Raw genomic sequence first — 25,501 nt, 5'->3', positions numbered from 1 at the left:
GGTGACTCACAACCACCTGTAATGAGATCTGACGCCCTCTTCTGGTGCGTCTGAAGACAGCTACAGTGAAACACGCTGGAGCGAGCGGGGCCAGCAGAGGTCCTGAGTTCAGTTCCCAGCAGCCATACACATGATAGCTCACGGCCATCTGTACAGCTACAGTGTACTCATACACATAAAATAAATAAAAATAAATCTAAAAAAAAAATTAAAAACATCTTGCTCACATGCAACTCTTTATACATCCCCACAATCATTTATCTAAATAGTGCCTAAGTAAAGCATGACTCTTAAGGCCTTAATATCCAATCAGATTTATAAAATAATAAAATCACAATTTACAAGATGCCAATATAATAATTTAGAACCAAATGATAAAGACAAAATTCTAAGCCAATTAATCTATTTTGTAAAAGCCTTTGCTTGGTTGTATAACCTCGTGGGGTCTGGCTGGTCCTCATTGTGTGCCTCCACGACCTCACCTGACCTTTTCTCCTCCCCCAACTCTCGCTCTACCTTTCTATTCCTGTCCAATCACTAGGACTGTCACTACCCTAATGTGATTGGACAGAGAAAATGCTACAGCACACACACACACTGATTAAAATAAAGTGCCCCAATTAAATAATAAATAGTAGAATTTCTCTATATGCCTACCTAGCCCTGTCCCTGGAATAGTCAAATGTTTCCTATGAATACCTGGATGTTTCCTCCAAATACATTTTTCCTTCTGTCTGGAGTGATATCTCTACTCTCCTAGTTCCAGGCAAATGCCATCTTTCCCTTCAAAATCAGACTATGCATTTCCTGGGCCTGCTTCAGCTGCTAAGTTACACTGGAAACCTTCATTCTCTTTTGTGCCTAGCGTCCAGAATCCATGGATTTGGCATCACTTTTTAGTGCACCTTACTAGACACTGTCCTAGATTGTAGCTATTTGTAATAGATAGTTCATTTTTCCTTAGTATATGGAAAGGTAGGTCCTATAGAAATTGTCTAGGAATTAAACATCTCCCCCACCTCACTTAGTAGATAGATAACACACTGTGGTGGTTTGAATGAGAATGCCTCCCATAAGCTCAGACATTTGAACCCTTGTTCCCCAGTTGGGGATGCTGTTTGGGTAGATGTAGGAGGTGTGGCTTTGTTAGAGGAAGTTTGTCACTGCAGGCAGGCTTTAATGTTTAAAAGCCACACACCATTCCTGCTTTGCTTTTTGCTTCCTGTTTTTGGTGCAAGATGTGAGTTCCCAGCTTCCAGCTCTAACCACCATGTATCCATTCTGCCATCACAAACTTTTATCCCTCTGAAACAGTAAGCCCAAATAAGTGTTTTCTTCTGTGAGTTGCTTTGGTCATGGTGTCTTATCACAGCAACAGAAGTAACAGACACACAGCCAGTGTGTATATAGACATTTCCTATCAGGTTTTATCTAGGAGCAGGAGGAGAAGGAGAAAGAGGAAGAAGAGGAGGAAGAAGAAGAAGAGGAGGAAGAGGAGGAGGAGGAAGAAGAAGAGGAGGAAGAGGAGGAGGAGGAAGAAGAAGAGGAGGAAGAGGAGGAGGAGGAGAAAGAGAAGGTGAAGAAGAAGAAGAAGAAGAAGAAGAAGAAGAAGAAGAAGGAGAAGGAGAAGGAGAAGGAGAAGGAGAAGGAGAAGGAGAAGGAGAAGGAGAAGGAGAAAAGAAATAATCTCCCAATTTTATCTTCTTTCTTTAGCTATTCTGAATAACTCAAAGGAGATCACTGACAGCTGCAAGGAGCCAGGTATTAAAATACAGACTCTCAGCCTAAGAAAAACAGGATGACCTTCACCTGGTTCTGTGGCAAAACAAGGGCACAGATGTCATCATGCAGTTATTTGTTGAGCGATCTTCTCTCTTGGCTGATGGCATGCCTAGGCGGGGCTCAGGTAATCCACAGCCTGGCTGCAGGGTGAAGACCCTGCAGATGTTTCCTTGCCAGCTCTTGCTCTCTCCCACTGGAAAGCAGGGCTCACAGTGACGTGGAATGGTCATGGCCCAGGGTGGTCGCTCACACTCTGGATCTAGAGGGAGTCTAAGTTTTACCTGTAGCCAGGAGGCGCAGTTTGATTTACAGACAGTTCCTGTGGCTGGTAGGATGGTTTAGCACCTGGCAAATGGCCTCAACACAGAAGCCAAGGAAGGAGAACAGTAGCTATGGCTGGAATAACTCAGTTTTCAACCTGCATGGGGATTTCTGTCCTGAACACTGTGTGTTTCAGACGGTGTGGCCCAGACTGGCCTCAAACTTACTATGAATTTGAGATGACCTTGAATTTTGATCTTCTTCCATCTACCTCCAAGCATTAGAATCATAGGTGTGTACAGCCCAATGTGATAGCTAATGTTGAATCAACTTGACACAAGTAGCATCACTTGGAGAGGAGAGAGAACCTCAGCTGAGAAAATGCTTCCATAAGATCGGGCTGTAGGCAAGTCTGTAAGGTATTTTCTTATTAATAATCAATGGAGGAGGGCCTAGCTCATTGAGATGATGCTATCTCTGGCCTAGTGGTCTTGAGTTGTATACGAAAGCTGAGTGAACAAAGCAGCACCCCTCCATAGACTGCATCAGCTCCTGCCTCCAGGTTCCTGCCCTGCTTGAGTTCTGCCCTGACTTCCTTCAGTGATGATCAGTGATGTGGAAGTAGAAGCCAAATAAACCCTTTCCTCTTTAGCTTGCTTCTGGTCATGGTGTTTCATCACAGTAATAATAACCCCAAGGAACTTCCAGGGGTGGTTTCCTCACCGCACCCATCCCACTGAAGCAGGCAGCCTTCTGCCCGCAATTCTATCATACCCGATGATGTTTGAACCACTGAATTGGGATCTCTGCCCATGGAGTCCAGACATAAGTTTGTTTTCCCATTATAAGTCAGGAAAACTGAAGAGATGATGTCCTCTGTCTAAGAAGGTCCATAAAGATGAGACTAAGCAAAGCCACCATCCTGCCCAGTGACGTCTTGCAGGGGCCAGCAGTCAGGTGTGCAGAAAGGACACTATGGCATTGGTTTCTTAGAGAACAGCACAAGTTAGTGACTCCCCAGCGTGTTCCCTGGAACTCCTGTGTTTACTCAATCCCCCTTGGGAATGCTTAAGATAAAAACTTATTAAAAAACATAAATATTAAGCTGGGCATAGTGATGCATGCCTTTAATACCAGCAATAGAGAGGCAGAGGCAGGCAGGCAGGTCTCTGTGAGTTTGAGGCCAGCCTGGTCAGGATATATATATATATATATATGTATATATATATATATATATATATACATATATATATATATATACACATACACATATGCATATGTATATGTATACATATATGTGTGTATTTATGTATATACATACATATACATAACACACATATATACACACACATGTATGTATATATGTTAAAAAATATATAAAACAATATATATGTTTAAACATATGTTTACACATTATTTTTCCTTTTCAGTGTGCTGACTGATAAATTGGTCAATGCCTCTGAGATCAATCAAGGCATCAGTCCCAAGCTGTATTTGATGTTATAGAATTCTTTCAGCTGTGGTTAAAGCCAACAGAGCATTATTTAACACTGACTTATGTGAACATGTAAAACATGACTAATTTTATCAGATCTTAATAACTCAGCAAGAATCTCCTGAATAACTATGTTATCAGACAGAATTCATACTCACAAAACCACTACCGGACTCCTCCGATATTATAAAAGCATATGTATTATTATCTAACCTGCAAGCTAAACTAGTTACTTGTTTTTATGGAGATTAATTTTTACTTAAAAAAAATGGTCAGGGTCTGGGGATGTGTGCTGCTCAGTGGACAAAACACTTGGGCAAGTGTGAAGACCTGGCCCCAAGTCCTCAGCGTCTACAGGAAGCTGAACAGAGTAACCCACGTCTAATCCCAGTAAGCCTACAGAAAACAAATGGTGGGTACAGGCATCTCTGGAAGCCTGCAGGCCGGCTAGCCTGTGCCACAAAGATCAACAGGAGACCCACCCTGTTTCAAACATCGTGGAAGACCAGGCTATCCCTTGAGCTCTGCATGCCTGTACCACACACACACACAAGCACATGCATGGTTCAAGAAATAGACAAGTGATGTTTAGTATATATTTCCTCAGGAAAAAAAAAGGGGGGGCAAATAAACCTACTGCTTCAAGGAAAGCTAAAAGTGCCTGAGACTGGTGATAAAATCCAACCCTTTCCACTCAGTATTCAGCACCTTTCTGAACTAGAACATTCTGGCTTCCTCAGATAGTCTTGCCCCCTGAGCGTTCTCTCTCTCTCTCTCTCTCTCTCTCTCTCTCTCTCTCTCTCTCTCTCTCTCTCTCTCTCTCTCTCTCTCTCTCTCTCTCTCCTGGCATTCTTCTTATGTGTGCCTGTGTGATGGCAGATTCTCTTCACCTACGAAAACAGTGTATTGCATCACACTGGCTGCAGACCCAGATCCAAATCTCCAGCTGTCTCCTATTAAGCCTCATGTTAAAGATACCTGGGAAAATGTGAAACAATGTCCTTTCATAAAATTTCACTTTGTTTTGGAAAATATGCTTAGTTGTTTTAAAATAAACATCCTATATATGCTAAGGTATGATGGATTAATTTTGGATTAAATAAATAAATATTTGAATTTTGTCTTTTCGTCTTGATGTAATGTTGACAGATGTAAGCCACATTAACAAAGGCACTTTGGTATCCTCAGTTGATCTGAAATGTATAAAGGAGTCTGGATACCAAAATGATTTCACCATCTCTACTATGGTACAATTCTAGAGTTACAAACCCAGAAGCCTCATCTAGTCACAGTAATTTGGACCTGTTTCCTTTAATAAGGAAATGATTCAAGAGCCCAGAGGGGCTGGTGAGATGGCTCGGCCGTTAAAGGCTAGGTTCACAACCAAAAAGATAAGAAAGAGCCTAGATAATTCAAGGTAAGACTGCAATAAGCCGAGAAATCATGGTACACACCTTTAATCTGCACACCTTCAATCCCAACACTTTGGAGGCAGAGGCAGGTTGATCTCTGTGAATTTGAGGCCAGCCTGGTCTATAGAGTGAGTTCCAGGATATCCAGGGCTGTACAGAGAAACTCTTGTCTCAAAACACCAAAAAGAAAAATACAACTTTCAAAACAGGGTGGAAGACTGATACTGCCTACCTCAGCCAAAAGGACCCACAGGATGGAACTCAATGGATGAATTGTTCAGGGAAATCCTTTTTTTGGCATTTACGTAGGAACCTCTCATGGTGAGGCCCACAGGTCTCTCTGCCAGCATCTTTAGAAGTTTCTATATCCACACTGCCCTTACATGATTTTAGCTGGTCTTTTCTTTGAGCTTCCTTTCCCATTCCAGAATGCATGGTACAGCCTTGCATGGAAAGCCTCTCTGAGGTGGCCAGGGATGGACTGGAGATCTCTCACGTCTCCTTAGCACTCTTCAGTTCTTAACATAATGCAAGGTATCAACTTGAGAGATATTGCTATGAGATTCCTATGAGATTGCTAAATGATCAATTAGGGTGAAGGATTTGGATTGAAATGCTTCATTGATACAATGTTTCTCTCTACCCCACTGTAGGGTCCGGCCAGCAGACCTACATGGTCGTGTGTTGCTTTGGACTGGGAAAATACACCCCACAGTCTCCTCTGTTTTCTCTAAGCATACACAAACCTAGGCGACAGAGTCTGAAGGGTGAAGGATTTGGACTGAAATGCTTCGTTGATACAAAGTTTCTCCCTAACCCAAGGTCTCCTCGGTTTTTCCTGAGCATATACAGACCTAGGCCTCAGAGTCTGAAGGCTCCACTGGCTTATTTCCGCTCTCTGGTTTCTTCCCTTCATTGTTTTGGAGGAATTACTTAACTCGTTTGCATCGTTTGCATGTGGGGTGTTTTAACGTAGAAGCATCCAACAGACATTGTTATTTCGTCCAGTGTTCTCCTCTTTTTTTTTTTTTGTGGGGCACTTAAAGTCAAAGATCAAGGATTCATCAACCACAAATGGCTGAACTTTCTGCCCTCTGACGTCTCAACCTTCCCCGTGTTACAGTCACAAGTGTGAAGCACTGTGCATGGCAGGTTGTCAGGATGCTCCTTCACACCTCTGGGGAACTAAAGGCGACCTGGCCTTGACATCCCACATTCTTGAAGAATACTCTGGCAAAGAGTTTCTGCTTCATCCAGACCAGAATAAGTTTGGGAAATAGGTTTCTGCTTTAAGCTCACCTCCGAAAGCTGTTATCACAGGCAGAGTATAGGTCATAGCCAAGATCAACACCTCTAGAAGCTGGTTACCATACAAACAAGGCATCCTGGAAGTTCTTTCTGACTAGGCGAGCAAGCCTTCTCTCCAAGCCCCCATGATTGAAGGCAAAGGGCTTCCCTCAGAGAGGGCGATGAAAGCCTCAGACTACAGTATTGGGATGACATCTAACCATCTAACTCATCCCTCTGGGATTAGATAACCATACATATTTTACATAGGAAACAGTTGGTGAAAAGTCTAAGCCTTTCATCCAAGCCCAGGCTAGACACCACCCCCCCACCCCCAGCTCTCATTTTCTGAATATGTGGCTTCTAAGCTGAATGATACACATTGCAAAATGAGCCACATTCCAATGTAGCTAAGGGGAATCAGTAAAAAGTTACCTTCTACAACTGTACCAAGCTATTATTGGGACTGCAAAGCCTTCAGAAGGATCCCTGCAGAGAATGAGTCAGGGAGACATGTCAAATGCAGGCTCTGTGTGACTCCAGTCAATTCAGAAAAGAGTCACAGGAGCGCTGTCCCTCTTGGAACAGGGAGTGCAAGCTCAGTTTGATTCAGAGTTCTTCCCTGTTGGGCCAAAGCAGGACACCTGGCTTGATCTGTTAGTCAAGGTGACATGTGGATACAGGTTTCCAGCCAGTGGCACTCATGGCTGTGAGTTAGAGTTTTTTTAGTCACATTAAGGAAGAAATGGCACCGACCTTCCTACATACAACCCCATTGTGATGTTGTTATAGTTTCTTGCCAAGAACACCAATTCTTAGAGGGAAGAATGGAAGGGGAAATGACATAGTTATATTCATCTCAAAAAGTAAGACATTCTTCTTCTTATTTTTAAGCTAGTACCTTCTTGGTATAGTCTTTAAAAAGAGCCCTTGTTTTCAGTACTGTTTTAGAATGTCGCCGTAAAATGCTTTTATTACTAGTAAACAATGTCTTTGAAATTCACACGCACAATGCTCTTTAAAATTCAAGGGCACTAAAGATAAACAGCTAGATTTTAAAAAAAAGTAGGATGTAAAAAAAAAATTCCTCCTTAGTGTTCTTTGAGGTGGCCGTTTTCTCCAACAACAAGATGTGACAAATGTGGGTGTACAAACCTTCACTTACCTGTCTATCCTCTTCCTAGCTGTACCCAGAGCGATGCCGCTGTTTACCAGGTCTCGGCAAGAAGCTGTGTGGGCATGATCTGCTGCTCGGCATCCCTTGAGGTCCAGGGTCTGCAGGATCCACAGGTCTCTCCTGATCCAGGACGCGGCGGGGACGTGGCTGGTGAACGTGAGACAGAGATACATGAAGAAGACAGCATAAATCACACAGACGAGAAATGGAATCCTTGTAAGACTGAAGAAAGTACGGCCCCGGGGGCTTGCATGTCAGCTGATTCCTCCCCGGACAAATTCAACCGTTTGGATTCACCCCAGATAGTGGCCAGTGGCGACTCTGGTGCTCCCAATTCTGAGAATCCCCAGTATGTTAAAGAGACAAGCCAAAGAATGGAGCCTTACAATTCAAGTAACACGCAAGAAAATTCCTTTAATTCAAATAACGCTGTTGAAACACAAGGTGTATCCCAGCTCCGGACAGGGCGTGCCACTGTACCAGGGTTAATTGGTGATGGCCTAGGATATGAAGAGTCTAGTGAGAGTGTCACCCCTAGTCATCAAACCCCCAAAGTACAGAAATACATAAGTTTCAGTCTTCCACTGCCGGGGGCAACTCTGTGTCCTTACCCAGGTGACAGCAACTCCGTCAACATGCAGCCGGGACCCCAGGTTTCCAGCGAAGACTCTGACAGTGACTACGAACTTTGCCCAGAGATAACCCTAACCTACACAGAGGAGTTTTCGGATGATGACCTGGAGTATCTGGAATGTTCCGATGTTATGACAGATTACTCTAATGCGGTCTGGCAAAGGAGCCTGCAGGGGACTGACCGAGTTTTTTTATTAGAAAGCGATGACGAAGAGATGGAATTCAATGAGTGTGGTCGGGGTGGGTGTGAGCATTTCTTCAGTGAAATGAGTTGTGGGCCTCAGGTGTCAGGTGACATGTGGTCTATGAATGTTGCCACTGGCTTCTGTAGTTATCACTCACAACCCCAGGAAGTGGGGGTCAGGAGCAGCGGAACCTCCAGGGATAGTGTGTTACCCCTGCATTCAGAAATGACTCTTACCCTGGGACCTCACCAGGATGGGACAGCTAAGATGACAGAACCGAGGAGGGCTTCACTCCCTACCACTTCCGAGGCTGTTGAAAATGATTGTTCAGGAATTCAGGGAGAAACCAGAGGCAACCCTGAAGCAGGAGAGGAATTCTCCGGTGATAATCTACAGACCGTGGATAAGGCAGAGACAGAGGCATCGGTGAAGCCCTTGTCCGGGGGCTCAGATAAGTCAGTGGTGAAGCCGGGTTTGGAAAGCCTGGCTGAGGAACGCACAGACGAAAAGTATGCAGGCAGCAGCAGGAAGGCAGCCCTGAGACCCACCAGGGCGAGGCGGCCCGGGATGAAGGCAAACGCCAAGAAGCAGCTGTTGAAAGACGGTGCCCCAAAAGGCACTCTTGATCCCCTCCCCAAGGAACCGACTAGGCAACCCTTAACCGGGAGCTATGGACAAGAGCCCACACATACGGAGGCAGGAGCTCCTGGCTGGGATTCCCACTTCCACGCAGAAGTGTGTGTTCCACTTCCTGCACAGCGAGTCTCCAAAATCCCTCGACCACCAGCAGACCCGCTTTCCAAGGAAGAGGACAGCAGCTTTGAGGGAGGTGGAGCACTGCTTAATAAATTATTCGAAGCAAGCCAGATTCCAGACCAGACTGACCGTCTTCAGGTAAGACCTGCTTTTGACAAACTACGAGAGAAAAAGGTGTGTGTGTGTGTGTGTGCACGCGCGCGCGCGCACGCGTGGATTTTCTTCACTTCACACTCGTAATTCTTATACTATCATGTAAATCAAAATACATGTCCCAGTGCTGTCCGGGTACTTGCGAAAGACAGCTGTTTCTTTCTGTAGCGAGGAAGGAAATCTGGCTTAGAAAAAAGGCCCAGATAAACCCTAAGCCATCCTAATTATAGCATAAGAGTCGTAGGGGTGAGAGGCTCTAATGGGGTTCTGGACAGCTGGAAAAAGAAACCTGATATTTTGCCTGCTGCATGTGTTTTACTAGGTGGGCTCTGCTCACTACTCGCAAACCTTCTGAAGTAAAGTAAAGGTGTAGGTAGCCTTTAAAGAGAGCGGGGACCCATTTTTTCCCCTATCATTTTACTTCAGGCTTTGAAAACAGTTGAGTTCAGTTTTAGTGAGAACTTATAACTCGAATGGCAGGATTCCTGTGGGACTGAAAAAAACTTACAGGATCCACTTGCCACCCTGGAGAAAGTAGGCAAAGTCGATCTTGCTGTGCGATAGGAGGCTTTTGATTAGATGTTTGCGTTCTTTTGCTTTCCTTAGACCACAGAGTATAAAAGAGGCCAAGAAGATGCAGAAAGGAAAATGTATTATCGCCTAATAATAATTTGGGTATGATTTTAGTGTTGATTTGAAAGAGACAGAATTAGAGGAATAATTAATGCATGGAGAATACTAGGTTTCATTTACCACTTGAATTTTTAATTATGTACTTTATAACAGGTTCTAGATGAGTTTTGGACTGATTGTGTATTGTGGTCAAGATTTGACTTTGGAAATAAATGTTTTTTAGAAATGTCTGTATATATGTTTGTATGCATGCATCTATCTATCTGGATATTCATCCATCCATCCATCCATCCATCCATCCATCTCTACTCTCACTATTATTATCCTTTTAATATACCTTTTGTTATTCCTTCCCCCTAAACTTGAAGAGAAGCTCATATTCTGTACTACCAGGGAATCTTTAGCTGGAACCTGGTTCTAGTTAAATAAGGGTTTACTCTTAATGTGTCAGTGTGAACTTTGTCATGTTGCTAAATGCAGCATGTCTTTCTGGTCCTAAGTCTTTTCCAGCAGAGCACCTCTCTACTGTGGTCTGTGCAGTTAGAACACGTTTCCTTATAGATTACCTTTTCTATTTGAGGATGTGGGCACAACAGGCTAGCTTACGTGGAGTAAGCGGAAGAAGGGAAGGGGGTGGCTGACAATGTGGGCTTTAGGCTCATCCGTGTGAGAAGCAGGCACTAGTCCTGTTACCTGCAGAGAGGAAGGAAAGGACCTTTGCTTTCCTCAGGTTTGTGCCCTGACCTGAACTGCAGATGAGCAAGTTCACTGCTTTACTGAAACTGCAGCTAAATAAAATGTATAGTCTTTGGGGCCAAGCCCACCATGGACCATAAGGGAGAGCTCTTTGTGAATCAGTAGCCACTCGACCTTGACTGCTGGATTACAGTGTGATAAAGCCATTTATGAATATCGCGACTTTCTTGTTTAGAAGGCCAATGGAAGAATTTGCATTTTCTGCAGGGAGTGAGCCTGCGCCTCACCTTGCACTGCTCAGTAGCAAAGCTGACTTTTTGCTCAAGGGCCAGCCAGAAACTCGAATTGAAACTGGCTGCTAACGAGCAGTTCTGTGCAGCCTTAAGCAAAAGTGGGATGTTCGTATCAGTGATATTTCTTCTCTTTAGATTAAAGCCAGGAGATTTTCCCCTCTGGAATTGGCATATGTAAAAATGCAGATTCTTTTGCCATGTGAAAAGTCCCTATTTAATTCTAAGAGATATGTATATATGTATTTTTACGAACTATAAAACATGGCCAACAGATAGCAAATGGCTAATTATTACTGCAGATTGTATCCAGAAATATGGAAGTCACTGGGAATTATATGAAACCTTAGATAATATGGTGCAGGGAAAAATAACTTTTTTCCATAACCAAGTCCAGAGAATTTTTAAATACTCTATGACTCTTGAGGCTTACACACCTAAGGAGTTTTGAATTATTTAAAACCTTGTCTCAGGATTCACATTAATAACTTTTCCCATCCTCAAGTCTAGACTGATCCACTTACCTTGAGCTGGTTCCCCTTCCCCCCATAGGAAGTGAATGGCAGCTTATCAGTTAGTATTTTGTCTTCATCTGTACATCAGGTTTAGGGTTCTAAGAAAAATTCCATGCCTCTAATTGCCTGTGTTATTCTGTAAGGGCCTCTTGCAGAATATCTCGTGTCTGACGCATGAGTACCTAGGTGTCTTTACTTTCTGCCTTCCCTTGTCTCTTTCCCAATGCAGAGCCATCTCGTTAGGTGTTGTCTTGAAATAGTTACTGACCCAGGCTAGGATTGGAAAGGCCCCCAGTTTCTCTACATTTATGGAAGATTCCAACGCACCTTCCAGTTTGGGAGTGGAAAATAGAGAAGGGTACCCCAGGCTAACTTGAATCCTCATCAAGGGTCACACTGCCAGCTCTTCGTCTTGGGTTTGAGCTCATGGTCTAGAGCCACGGCCCAAAAATCCGCCCGTCTTAAGTTTCTTCCCCCAGCCACCCTGGAGTGAGCTACCCGCGCTTTGAATTCAGAAGTGCTGTGTCTGCTTCGCTTTGCCCCAGAGAGGTTTGCATTTCTTCTTTGAGGTCCCAAGACTACCAGTGTACAGTATGAGTGCATCGTCTCAGGTCCTGGGGGTGAAGACTCTTACTGACGTGGAGTTAGCACTAATCATAGAAAGCGAGCTAGCTACATGGTGGTGGTGAGGGAGCTGCATTTGTTCAGTGTGCGTTGTTCTAAGAGTCATGGCGGCCAAGTAGTAGGCACTCGACCATCAAGAGAGCAAGTAGGAGATGAACTGTCTTGTTAGGTAGGATTCTGATGATTATTGATGACCTCACTCTCTTCACTTTCCTGAGTACGTTCTTCCCTTACTTCAATATAAGACGCTGCCGTCAATCCTTCCACAAACAGGATGCACTTCTGTGGGCTCTTCTAGTCCTGGTAATGGGTTGGTTTTTTCTATAGTTCAGCCATATAAACTGTGGGTTGGGACCCCACACTGAATGTAGGGGGTCAGGTAAAGTTTAACAATGGTAAAAGGTTACCAAGTATGCAACAACCAACAATAAGTTCAAAATCAAATACATTAATTACATTATGTACATTAATATAAATACAGGTATAATAGATACATAATATGATTATATTATATACATTAATATTCTCCGATACATCAATCAGGGGTGCTTATTACTGTAACAATGCAACTGGCCCAGGTTGTATTGTGGGATATCAATGTAGCACTGGGCAGGAACACATATGTGCAGTGTTGTGCTGGGCATGCCAGCACCCCACACAGCACCACACACACCACACAGCACCAACAAATGCTGCCACATGAAGCACCTCAGCTCAGATGGAGGCTTTCGTAGCTTAGGAACTGCATTTCCCACACATATACAGTTTTATGTTCGTATAGAAATAAGAATAAATATGGAAATCACAACTTTTCATATTTTTCCTACTCTGTAATTTTTCAGCATTAATGTATCACACCAGTGTGTCTTTGGATTGTATTATGCTATAATGTTTGGTCTTATTGACTTGAGTTTCATAAAACGAAACAAAACAAAACAAACAACCAATGGGGGACCATGGAGATGGCCATCACTTCTTGTACAAGCATGAGGACCAGAGTTTGATCCCCAGACACTGTGTAAAAGCTTGGGGGTGCCTGTAATTCTAGCACTGGTGAGACAGAGACAGAAATTTCCTTGAGTCTCTCTGGCCAACTAGTACAACTGAATCAGCAGGCTCTAGGTTCAATGAGAGACTTCTCAAAAAAAAAAAAAAATTAAGTGCAGTGCCAGAGAGATGGCCCAGTGGTTAAGAGCATATACTGCTCTTGCAGAGGACCTGAGTTCAAGGTGACTCACAGCTCCAGGGGATCCTATGCCTTAGGCCCCTGCAGGCACCTGAACTCACATGCACATCCTCCACACCCTCTCACATAGGTACAGGTAATTTAATGATAATTAAGATGAATCTTAGAAATACTAAGGTGGACAGTGACTGAGGAAGATACCCGATGTTGGCCTTTGAACCCCACACATGCACAAACATCTCTCCACCATTGGAACACACATGCACACACAAATCCTTAAATAAATTTTAGCTTGGAGTTGGGACAGAATATAGTTTTTTTTCCCCCAGAAAGAATCCTAAAAATAGTTTTTGTACATATGGAATACAAGTTTGCCACCTTGTATTCCATATGTATACAAAGTGGTGGTCTCAGCCTTGACAAGTATAAAATCAGAATAGCCACTAACTTTGAAGATCATTCAGGTTGCTCTCCATCTTGTAGTATCAAACATCCAATCAATATTTCATTCTAGGTAAAAAAAAAAAAAAAAAAAAAAAAAAAAAAGAAGGCATAACCATCCCTTAGTATGTAAATTGCTTTGTAACGAGGGTAACACTGTATATTTGCCAAAGGATTGATGCAAAATATTTTTCTTTATTGTATACTATCAGTAAATGCTTGATTTGTATACTTGTTTTATGTGCATATATATGTGTATATATGTGCATACTTCTATATGTATATATACACATAAAACAAGTATACAAATCAAGCATTTACTGACATACACATACATATATGTGTATGTATATATATATATATGATATATATATATATATATGGTCATATACAATCTCTTGTGCTCAAAAGGAGTTGGGAGAGCAAAAGGTGCCTAAGAAGCCATGTTCCAGAGCTTCTACACGTTGCACCTGGATTCCCTCCTGAACACTAGCAATCAAAGTGCAACTTTGGCTTTTAGTGCCTTGGTGGACTCATTCCTTGGGGAAGTGGGCCTCTAATTGCTGGTGGAAAGGGTCTCACCCGTGCAGGGAGCATGTCTATAGGTGTCCCTCCAGCAAGGTAGAGGCTAATTTGTGGTCCATGGAGGGTCTCATATCAAGTGGAGAAGCTGTAATCTTGGAGGTGGGGTTTCAACACCTACACGTAGAGTGGAGCTCTCCATCCTGGTGAAATACTGGGCTGAGGGGGCTTCAATGGGGCTGGCAGTCGCACACACAGCAGCTGCTACACTGCCTCTTCGTGGGAGGGACCTCCAGATCCTTAGCCAGGACCTGCTAATCCAGCAGGGACCTAAGGGATGGGTTGCCAGCTGGTATCCCCCTGCCGTCTGCCCTCCTAACCTCAGGAACTCCTGAGAAGGGAGCAGTACCCAAGCAATACCAGGCTCTCCACAGCTGCAGACATCCACCCACATGGGTCTCCCATGAGCAAAGTGGGTGCTACTGAACAGAGTGTGGGCTTGATCCCGTGCTTAAAGGGGATACTATTGAACAGAGTCTGGGCTTGATCCCGTGCTTAAAGGGGATACTATTGAACAGAGTGTGGGCTTGAGCCCTCGATTTGTTCACTGCCCTGCTATTTTCTATGAGAATATAGACTCTTTCAGCTCCTGGTTTCTCACCTGTAAAACAAATAATGATAATATCACTGTAACTCCTGCTCCAGGAACTCCCACACCCTCCTCCGGCCTCCTCAAGCTACAGACACACATGTTGCACATGTTTATATGTAGGTACTCAGACATCCAGGCACACATGTTACACGTACATGTATGTAGGTGCTCTCACACACATATAAAATAATAAAAATAAAGAAAAAATTTTTAAAAAGTATCTGCATGTCTCTGTAAGTTCGAGACGAGCCTAGTCCACATAGTGAGTTCCAGGTTTGGTGGCTTGTCTCAAAAGCTAAAACAAAATTAAAAAATACAAACAAAAGCTTCAATAATGTCTGAAGGATTCAAGGTTATATGTTATGTGCCCAACACAATTAATAAGTAATGATATTACTATTTTTATTTTACTATTTACCTCCTTTTTTTTGCTTTTGTTGTTAGATTTTGGCCATGCTAAGGATTTAATCTAAGGCTTTGCATACAGTAAGCAAGTATCCTACCACTGAACTACATCTCCATTCATGATGCTCGATTCAGAATTCTTGAGGGCTAGCTACAAATGTTTTCATACTGGTATTTATTGAATTTTTTTTGAGACAACTGTATATTCACATAAGAAATGATTTATTTGGAATAGTGTCATCGTAAAGACTGCTTGGTCTCCATGAACTACTTAACTGTACCCACATCCCCCCTGCTGCTCTCCTTCTCTATTCCCTGGTGACTGCTGATCTGTCCTCCAATCCTAAAATCCTACACAGATTGAGTCAGAAAGTATGTAACTTCCTGGGAGTTTATTCCTTTAGCACAGTCCCCAGGGATTCATCCGAGTCATGTGTATCGGAAGTCCATGTCTTTTTTTGCTAAGTAGTTTCGTGTGAGGTTTGTGAGTGAGTCCTGGAGTTTGCTTAATGACTTCTTGGCTAAAGAACATTTGGGTTGACTTCTACTGTTTTGGTGCCATGAGCACCACATTTGTTAAGTTCTTACTTCTCTGAGACCAATGCTAGATGCTCTGTTTTCATTCCAGATGCTGTATAAAATACTTGAACAAATCATGACATGGAGTTACGATTCCATGTCACAGGGAAATCACACTTAGAGCAGTTAGTCACGTCACATCCAGAGGCAAGAGCAAGTGAATATGTGTCACTCACTTGCTTGCTTAAATTCAGCTCCACTTCTCCACTCTCATACAATTCAGCACCCTTTGCCTAGGGCATGGTGCTGCCCACAGTGGGCTAAGCCAGAAGGATGGAAAACTCCACACCACAGTGGGCTAGCTATGTAGTAAAGTCAAGGTTGGCCTGAACACATAAAATCCCTGTCTTAGAAAGTCCCCCAAACCCCCAAACTCAAACTAAAACAAAATGGTGATTGAGCAGTTCTCAACCTGTGGGTCTCAATTCCTTTGGGGGTGATCCTTTCATAGGGATTGCCTAAGACCATCAGAAAGCACATATTTTACAGTACAATTCAGAACTGTAGCCAAGTTACAGTTATGAAGTAGTAACAAAAATAATTTCATGGTTGGGGGAGGGGTGCTTACCACAACACGAGGAACTGAATTAAAAGTCACAGCAGTAGGAAGGTTGAGAACCACTGTGATAGACATAGACACAAACTTTAAAGTTTCCATAATGCAGTTCCCACTAAGTAAAAGATTTCTGTCTGCCAACTGCCTCCTTCCTCGGCTGGTTCCCAGTTGTATTGTACTGCAGCTGTTCATCTCCTGTGCTAAGCAGATTTGAGCCCCTGGAAGTATGTATGAAACTCGCTGTACATCTGAGTGCTTGGGAGGCAACATAAGAAATGGGCAGCATATCCAAGTTTGAAATCTGTGTTGACTGACCTGCAGCAGGCAGGGTGCATTTTAAGTCTCCAGCAAATAATTCTGAGTGCCAGGAGGGCAGGAGAAATGAAAGCAGACACCTAAACCTTCTTGCAATACAGGTTTTACACTTTGCAAGACAAATAACAACTGTTGAACAGTGGCTCCCGCTCTGGTGGCAATGACAGGAAGGGCAGAGGCTACCCTGGCTCATCTCTCACAGCTTGTGGCAGTTGAGCCTCTTGTCAACACCACTCCCCGAGGCAGACCAGGAGAGGAACACAAACGTTTGTTTTGTTTTCAATCACAAAGCCATTGAGCCACTTCTGTCAAACACCATTCACCATCTGAATGGGCAAGGTCCTGTTCAGGGTCCCTGGGCTTTCACTGTTCTAGGCATAAGCAACCAAACAAAATTAATGCTTACAGCTTTGTAACGCTCCATGCAGGTCTGTGGGTCATCTGGTTAGAAGTTCAGGCTTTCCAAGACTCAGTGGTTTTCCTGCTGAGTCAGATTTTCATCTAACCCCATACTCTAGGAGATTCCTGTGGGCTGTGAGGGTCCAGAAGCCCTGATTGGCAGAGCACAGCATCTTTCCTGGATTAAGAAGATTTTAAGAGGGCAGGATGAGGGGTGCGGTAGAATGCTTGCCTATCATGTTGGAAGGCCTGACTTTCATCCCCAAAAGTGAATGAATGAATGACTGGATGGATGGATGAATATCTTAAGGCATTCATCTCCATGAATTCGTGGAATCTCCTGGGGGGCGTTTCTTGTGTTCTACTACCAGAGAGTCCACTATCATCAGGTCTGCAGTGAATCTTGGGCTTTGAGAGTTATCAAAGCTTTCAGTTGATTCTTTAACCTCCAAGGTGCCAGAGCCAACAACCCGTGCTGCAGAGCCGTGTGGGGTACATTCTGAATACAGAGGTAGGTCCAAGTTGCACCCCAGAGACTCTGATGTTAGTGCACTAGTCCCACGGTAGGGCTTGGCATGGGTGTCCTCATGGAAGCTCAGCTAGCTTAAGACACATCCTGGAAAGAAGGTCATGAAGCTCATGTGGAGTGGATGCCAGGGTCATTCCAGGGGCTCCAACTTCAATCCTGCTGAGCAGAGGTATGGAGACCTGAGGGATAGATTATGGAGTACCACTTTTCTAATGATGGTAGTGGGATGGATTACTTGGAGCAGGCCTCCAAAAGCCAACAGCTAACACGATTCAGTAAGACAAGGCAAAAGCTCCCATACTGAGGCTGGACAAGGCAATCGAATAGGAAACTCATCCCAGGGGTAGGGAAAAGAGTCAGAGATACACCCTCTCCTGCTACGAGGAGTCCCACAAAAGCACCAAACTAACTAACAGCCATGACACATACACAGACGAGCTAGTACGGGGCCCGTGCAGGCCCCGTGTTCTCCGCTTCAGTCTCTGTGAGCCCATCTGAGCCCTGCTTTGTTGATTTGGTGGACCATGTTCTAAAGTCCTCCATCCCCTCTGACTCCTACAGGGTTCCCTCCCTCTGCATAATCAGAGCTGCATTTTTTAGTGAGTGACTCTTGAGATCAGTGTCATTCAGAAGCCGAGTGCTTAACTAGGCAGATCGAGGATGACTACTGCAATCTGGGGTGTTTCTGTGGAAACTACCCAGGATGGAGATAACAACGGGAAGACTGGGGCTTGTTAGAGCTTAATCTTTCACCCTCGGAGCAGTAAGAGTCCCTCACCTGTCTGTGCGACTGAAATAAACACAGACCCTGGTTTATTGTAACTAATCCAGAACAGGTGTGCCATTTGCAGCTGAGTTTATTTTGAGAAGTACAGTAACAGGCATTTGGCTGGCAGCAGGGGAAGCTGGTAGGAGAAGGGTCAGTGGGCCTTGAGGGTCTCCATAACTCATCTCTCACTGCTGCCTTTGGTTAGAGCTAGATATCAGAAGCAAGCTTTATTGGCTTGTTTTGATTTGTTTTTGTGACTGAAGGTGAGCTTGCATCTTTAAAGCAAGATTGGGAAAAGGACATTCAATTAACAGATCACAAAGGAGAGGCGATAAATCTGTGGTGATTAGAACAGTGTGCTAGTAGCCACCAAAACATAGATGAGTCGATATGGATAGAGGATATAGTCTTTAATCCTGCACTGAAAATGAGTTTACAATAAAAACAGCCTTTCAGCTTTTAGGAAATATCAAAGTAATGAACGCTGGCAACTAGGCATCGTATGGGGAAATAGCAATACCTCCCAATGGATGCCAAACTATACAAATTTAAAAAAAATAAATGAATGCACAGTTTATAGAAAAGACCTATGATCGGTAAGCAGGAGGAGATACTGTGGTTCCTGGCAACCAGGAATATGCAAACATTGAAAAGATATCTTTTACCCATCCGATAAAATAAATTAGAAATTATGGGGCTAGAGAAATGGCTTGGTAGTTAAGGGTACTTGCTCTGCTTCCAGAGACTGGGGTTCAGTTTCTAGTACCCACATCAGGTGGTCCACAATTCCAGCTCCGGGAGAACTGATACCCTCTTCCAGCCTCAGCACACATGTGGAATACACACACAGAGAGCCAGCCAGCCAGCCAGCCAGACATGGAGAAAGACAGAAGGTCAGAGATAGACAGGGGCAGAGAGAAAAATCAAATAAGGTTGAGATATTGCGATGTAGGCATATAGCAGCAGTTGTGTAGTTTGGCATCTTGTTTTAAACAGTTTAAGAGGACTAGCCAGGTGGTGGTGGCTCATGCCTTTAATCCCAGCACTTGGGAGGCAGGAGGATTTCTGAGTTTGAGGCCAGCCTGGTCTACAGAGTGAGTTCCAGGACAGCCAGGGATATATAGAGAAACTCTGTCTCAAAAAAACAAAGCAAAACAAACAAACAAACAAAACAAAACAAAACAAAACAAAAACCCAAAAGGACTGTTGCCTATGATGGTGCAATTTCACTTCCCAGAATCTACCTTTAAGCAAAGCATTCACGTGCGCCCACAGAGTCCGTGACATAAGGGCTATGGACTTCAGCAGGTGTGTCCAAGCTTTTGCTAATGTGACACTATGCCATCATGTGCAAAGTTCATGATCAGGAACTGTGACTCAGCAATGAAACAAATAATAGATCACAAAACATCTCATACTGTTTCAAACAAGTTTAGGATTTAGTGTTTGGCCACATTCATAACTGCTCTTTCTGTTTCATACAGCCATATGTGTTAGATAGGCCTGAAAGGCAATGTTGAGAGAAATATCTAAACAGACTATATATAGCCCATTCAAATGATGGACATATCACAATTTAACATAGGCACGTTGCAAAGTAATACATACCTCATGATACAGTATATGTCCCAAAGTCAATCTGTCAAAGTTTTTGTTATACCAAGTACAAACAAGTGCTGGGGACAGGGAGAAGCAAGAAACCCCTGCACACTTCTGGTAGAAATATCAACTGGTATAGCCACTATGGAGATCAATGTGGTTCCTTTAAAAACTGAAAATAGAACTACATGTGACCCAGTTATACAGTCCTGGTGTGGTGGTTTGAATAGGCTTGGCCCCCATGTGTTTAAATGCTTGCTATAGGGAGTGGCATTAGGAAGTGTGGCCTTGCTGGAGTAGGTGTGGCCTTGTTGGAGGAAGTGTGTCACTGTGGGGGCAGTCTTTGAGGTTTCCTAGGCCCAAGCTCTGTCCAGTGTGGAATCAGAGTCTCCTCCTGGTTGCCTTCTGTAGGACTCTCATCTCCTCCAGTACCATGTCTGCCTAGATGCTGCCATGCTTCCTGCCATGATGATAATGGACTGAACCTCTGAACCTGTAAGCCAGCCCCAATTAAATGTTTTCCTTTATAAGAGTTGTCTTGGTCATGGTGTCTCTTCATAGCAATAAAATCCTAACTAAGACATTTGGGTATGAAGTCAAAAGACAGATATGATTAACTCTTGGGAGGGAGGAGAGGATGCAGTGATAGAAAGTATTACTAATGTTTTAATATTTTAAGGAGATAGAATTGATTTTTTTTTTAGATAAGTTTTCCCTATGTAGATCTGGCTTGCCTAGAGTTTACTAAGTAGATGATGCTGTCCTTGAATTCACAAAGATCCTTTTGTTTTTTGCTTCATAAGTACCAGGATTAAAGGGTTGGGTTGCTCCACTATGCTCAGATTTTCTTTAGAAAAGGAAACAGAGCTCCTTTAGAAAAGGAGCTAGAAATTCCTTCCTTCCTTCCTTCCTTCCTTCCTTCCTTCCTTCCTTCCTTCCTTCTTTCCTTCCTTCCTTCCTTATACTCTTCTTCCTCCCTTTCTTCCTTCCTTCTTCCTTCCTTCTTTTCTTTCTTTCTCTCTTTGTTTGGAAAGGGGAAAAAAAACCTTGGAGCTGAAAATGTTTGCTGCTAGTTCTGGTGAGCAACGATAGCCATGAGTAGCTTGCCCTTTTTCCTCAGTGGAGGAAACAAAACATAAATATCTCTAATTTTCAAGGTACCAAATCTCAAGGAATTCCTGATTTTGTTGCCTAAGTGAGTATCAAATAAAGTGTAAGAAAGGGCAAGCCTTTCTGAGGATAAGGAGGAAACAATGAGGAAACGCTAAGATGTAAAAATTTTGCACAAACCCCAACATAGGTTCTATCTATCAACAAAAGTCAAGCATGGTGGAGTGATTTGCTGGGTGTAATCCTACTGCTTCACAGATAACATTGGGAAGATCAGGAAGATTCAGACAGCAGAGCCTCTCTCTCTCTCTCTCTCTCTCTCTCTCTCTCTCTCTCTCTCTCTCTCTTTCTCTCTCTGTGTGTGTGTGTGTGTGTGTGTGTGTGTGTGTGTGTGTGTGCATGTGTGCCCTTCTCTCACTCCCTCTATGTTCTGCTCATCCTGTTTTTCAAGCAGGCCTCTTTGGCTATTCTAAAAAATTCTCTGGATAGCTCATCTCTTGCAGATCAAAAGCCCAGTCTTTTATTTTGCACATCAATCCCAGTCATTTACTCTAGGTTTCCTTTTGATTATCCTATGAATCCGCATCCTATGACCCTAGCCACTTAATTCTTAGGAGACAGCAAACACACATTTTCTTTTAACAGCAAAAGAGTTCAGAGATCTGCCTGCCTCTGTTAAGCACAGATGATAAGCTAGCTGGGTGGGACCCCATTCTGAAATTACTGTTTCTACCACACCTGGGCCTAATCTTGCTCTGGGCTTATAACTGTCTGTAACTCTAGCTTCAGGGGATCCAGCAATCCTCTTCTGTCCTCCAAAGGCATTGCATACAGGTAGTGCACATACATATATGAAGGCAAAGTACACATAAAATAAAAATAAATCCTAATCAAGATTAAAAATGGACAAAGTGACCATCTTAGTTAGGGTTTTATTGCTGTGAAGAGACACCATGACCAAAGCAACTCTTATAAGGGACAGCATTTAATTATGGCTGGCTTACAGCTTCAGGGGTTTGGTCCATTATCATGGCAGGAAGCATGGTAGCACCCAGGCAGGCATGGTGCTGGAGAAGGAGCTGAGAGTTCTACATCTTGATCAGAAGGAAACTGTCTTCCTCAGGGAACCAGGAGGAGAGTCTCTCTTCCACACTGGGCAGAGCTTGAACACTAGGAGACCTCGAAGCCTACCTGCATAGTGACCCACTTCCTCCAAAAACATCACACCTCCTAATAGTGCCACTTCCCATGGGCCAAGCATATTCAAACCACCACAATTCCCAAGCAGTTCATGAAAAGATATGCAATTTTGCCAATCTCTTTTCCCCCTCCCTCCTTCCCTTTGTCCCTTGTTCCTTTTTTCAAATTTCAGGGATTGTTCTGAAAGCTATGGCCGCACAATGAGCCCATGAGCAGACAGGTTTTCTACTGCCCTGCTGGTGGGTGTGCAGATTGGCATGCCATTTGGCTGCCAAAGAGGCAATTTTTATCAATAATTAAAATGTGAATGGTGGCTCAGTAATAAGCCTAATAAATTTATCAGACCAACAGAGCCATCACAATCTGTAAGAGTTTCATATGCATCTAGTTTATAGCAGAGTTAGTCTTAGCAGCCCTAAGTTCTTATGGATGGAAATGTTAAAACCGTGTTCCCGGTGTGACATTTAAATGGCAACTGAATGAGCATCTTCCTGAAGTAAATATATTTACTAGAGCCAAGCAGCAAATCAGATGTCCTGTTGTCTGTCTGGTTAGGAGGCTCCAGGACAACACCATCTCAAAAATGTCTTTTATTTTATTTTTTAAAAATGTTTTCTACACATAATTTCTCTTTTGGGGGAAGAGGGAAAGATAATGGGATTGAGATGATTTCCCAATGTCTATACCTGGTCTGAGTTTGCACTGAAGATGAAGCAAACAAGTATTGTCATCAACTGCACTCACACACAAACACACACACACACACACACACACACACACACACACAAATATGCATTAACTCTTTCTATGGGTTCAGGCTCAAAGAGTGTAATCATCATGACCAGGGCATATCCATTTTAAGTGGCAAAACTGGAACTCAAGTTCCATAAGAAAGTCAGATCATCATAGACCACAGAAAGAGTGGAGTCTGGGATTGATCATGGTCCAGCAAATTATGACTGAGAGGGAACAGTATCATTCAGGTAAAAAAAGACCCTACTGACTGGCCCATTTAGGAAGCAACTTCATTGTTCCTAATGCTGAGGCTAGCGCCTGCCCCATCGTTCCTGATCTACCTGGCAGTGCCAGCAGCTGACAGCTCTCCACTGACCGAGAGCCTTCCTTGTGATCTGGAGGTTGCTTGGCCACATCCACCAGTACATTTGGAAGTCTGGAAAATTCTTAACCAAGGAGGAGTATGAATCATCAGATAATATCTTAGTCTCCCCCACCCCACCCCAGGGAATGATTCTAAGGCAACGTCCACAGTGCCCTCTCTCCTCCAGAGTGGCATGCTCAATCATGACTATTTACCAGCTGTATTTGTTTTTCGGTCTCACACTCTGTTGCCTCCTGTTTTCTGCGGTCAACTCTCAAACAAACCTCATCTTATTTCTTACATCGGGATCTGCTTTTGCTGGGGAGGAATTCCAAGGAAGACTTCCTAAACTCTTTCTTGAGGGCTGAATCTCCCATGGTCAAGAAGACTGGGGGCACTATAGTCAAGAAGACTGGGGGCAGGCTCTCCCTTTCTTTGTGACGGGGTTTCATGTAGACTTGATTGTCTCAGATTCATTGTATAACTGAGGATGACCCTGAACTCCTGATCCTCCTGTTTCTACATCTTGGGCACTGAATTTCAGGCATGTACCACTATCCACCATTACATGGAATAGGGATACATGGTACTAGGGATGGAACCCATAGGTCCATGCATTTTGGGTAAGTACTCTGTCGACTGAGCTACATTCTCTGTAGCCCAAAGAGGGTACTCCTTCAAAGGGTTGACCATGAAGGATGCTGGCCCACTCATGCATGTCTAATGTCCAGTGTTCCTTATTTCATAACCATTTTGATATTCTAATCTCCCATATGAATGTAGCTGTTATTTATAGCCTCCTCTCAGTTTTATAGCTCCTTTTCCCTGACTTTAGAGTCTTTGCAGCAAATCCCTCCCCCCATGACAGTATGCTGGGTTGTTTCCCAGCTGGATTGTAAATTCCTTGTAAGCAAGAGTTGGGGTTTATTGGGCACAAACAGTACCTGTCAGTGAGAAGAGATGGGTAAATATTGTGCTGAAAATCACTGTGGGATCCATGGGTCCACATGGTAAAAGATTGTGACATCAGTTTCAGAACCTTTGTAAACAACCACCACCAAAATAAGTATCAGAATCATATTCATTTATTTTAAACTAGAAAGAGGCATAAATATTATAATAGCAGTTTATAAGCCACTTAGACCACTTCAGGGCATGAAGTCACTGAGAATTAGGACCTGATGTGTAAGTTCCTCAAAACTCAATTAAGAGGGTTTTAGTTACTGTTCTATTGCTGTGAAGAGACACCGTGACCAAGGCAACTCTGTCTGATTGGGGGCTTGCTTACAGTTTTAGCAGTTTAGTCCATTATCATTATGGTGGGGAACATGACAGCATGAGGGCAGTAATGGTGCTGGAGAAGTAGTTGAAAGGTAGGTACATACTGATCGGTAGGCAGAGAGAGACAGAGACAGAGACAGAGACAGAGATACAGATACAGAGACAGAGACAGAGAGACAGAGACAGAGAGAGACAGAGAGAGACAGAGACACACAGAGAGACAGAGAGAGTGACAAAGTGACAGAGACAGAGAAACAGAGACATGGACTGGGCCTGGCATAAGCTTTTGAAACTTCAAAGCCCACCCACATTGACACACTTTCTTCAACAAGGTCACACCTCCTTATCCTTCTAATCCTTTTAGCTCCCTGTTGATTATACATTTAAATCTATGAGCCTGTAGGGGGCCATTCTCATTCAAACCACCACAGAGTAAATTCTCCAACTCTAGGAAAACAAAACCTGGACTCCTTTCCCATATGAAATGAAAGCTGCAGAGTGCAGCTAAGAGACCCTCCAGCAGATTGTCCAGGTCCGGTTTACTTCCTAGTAGCTGAATAATTCCCTCAAAGGCATCTTCAGTCCTCCTCAAAGGTGGTTTCAGTCCTCCTAGGCCATGGAGATGTCACTATGCCAGGCAGAGGAATGAGGTTATGGTAGTTGAGTTTGAGATTATTTTGAACTTTTAGAGCGGGTCTAGGCAATCACTAGGATCCTTATGAATAGAAGAGAAAATGAGAGGCAGGGTCAGAGAGAGATTTGGGGATGCTGTCTTGCTAACTCTGAAGGTAAGGAAGGTACTATGAACCAATGACTGGTTGCCAGCTCTCCCTAGAGGTTGGAAGAAGAAAGAGAATGTTTCCTCTAGAAAGAAAGCCCTGTGGACCCCTGGACTCTAGCTCACCAGTGATGGATTTCTGACCACTAGAATTCTAAAATAATAAATTGATGTATTTTTTT

General features: G+C 43.5%; 1 protein-coding gene across 5 annotated transcripts in view; it reads left to right on the top strand.

Moving 5' to 3' along the window:
- Alpk2 (alpha kinase 2) overlaps positions 1 to 25,501 on the top strand; it is a 127,363-nt gene that overhangs the window by 36,173 nt on the left and 65,689 nt on the right. For all 5 annotated transcript variants that reach the window (XM_031365886.1, XM_031365887.1, XM_031365888.1 and 2 more), the window contains one exon: positions 7,422 to 9,126. In XM_031365886.1, the coding sequence (XP_031221746.1) occupies positions 7,422 to 9,126 (1,705 nt within the window). The remainder of the gene's footprint in view (positions 1 to 7,421; positions 9,127 to 25,501) is intronic.

Source organism: Mastomys coucha, unplaced genomic scaffold (genome assembly GCF_008632895.1).
Source record: "Mastomys coucha isolate ucsf_1 unplaced genomic scaffold, UCSF_Mcou_1 pScaffold13, whole genome shotgun sequence".
In the NCBI taxonomy this organism is placed as follows: Eukaryota; Metazoa; Chordata; class Mammalia; order Rodentia; family Muridae; genus Mastomys; species Mastomys coucha.
Note: the sequence above shows the minus strand (reverse complement) of the source record. Positions and strands in the feature narration are given on the sequence as shown.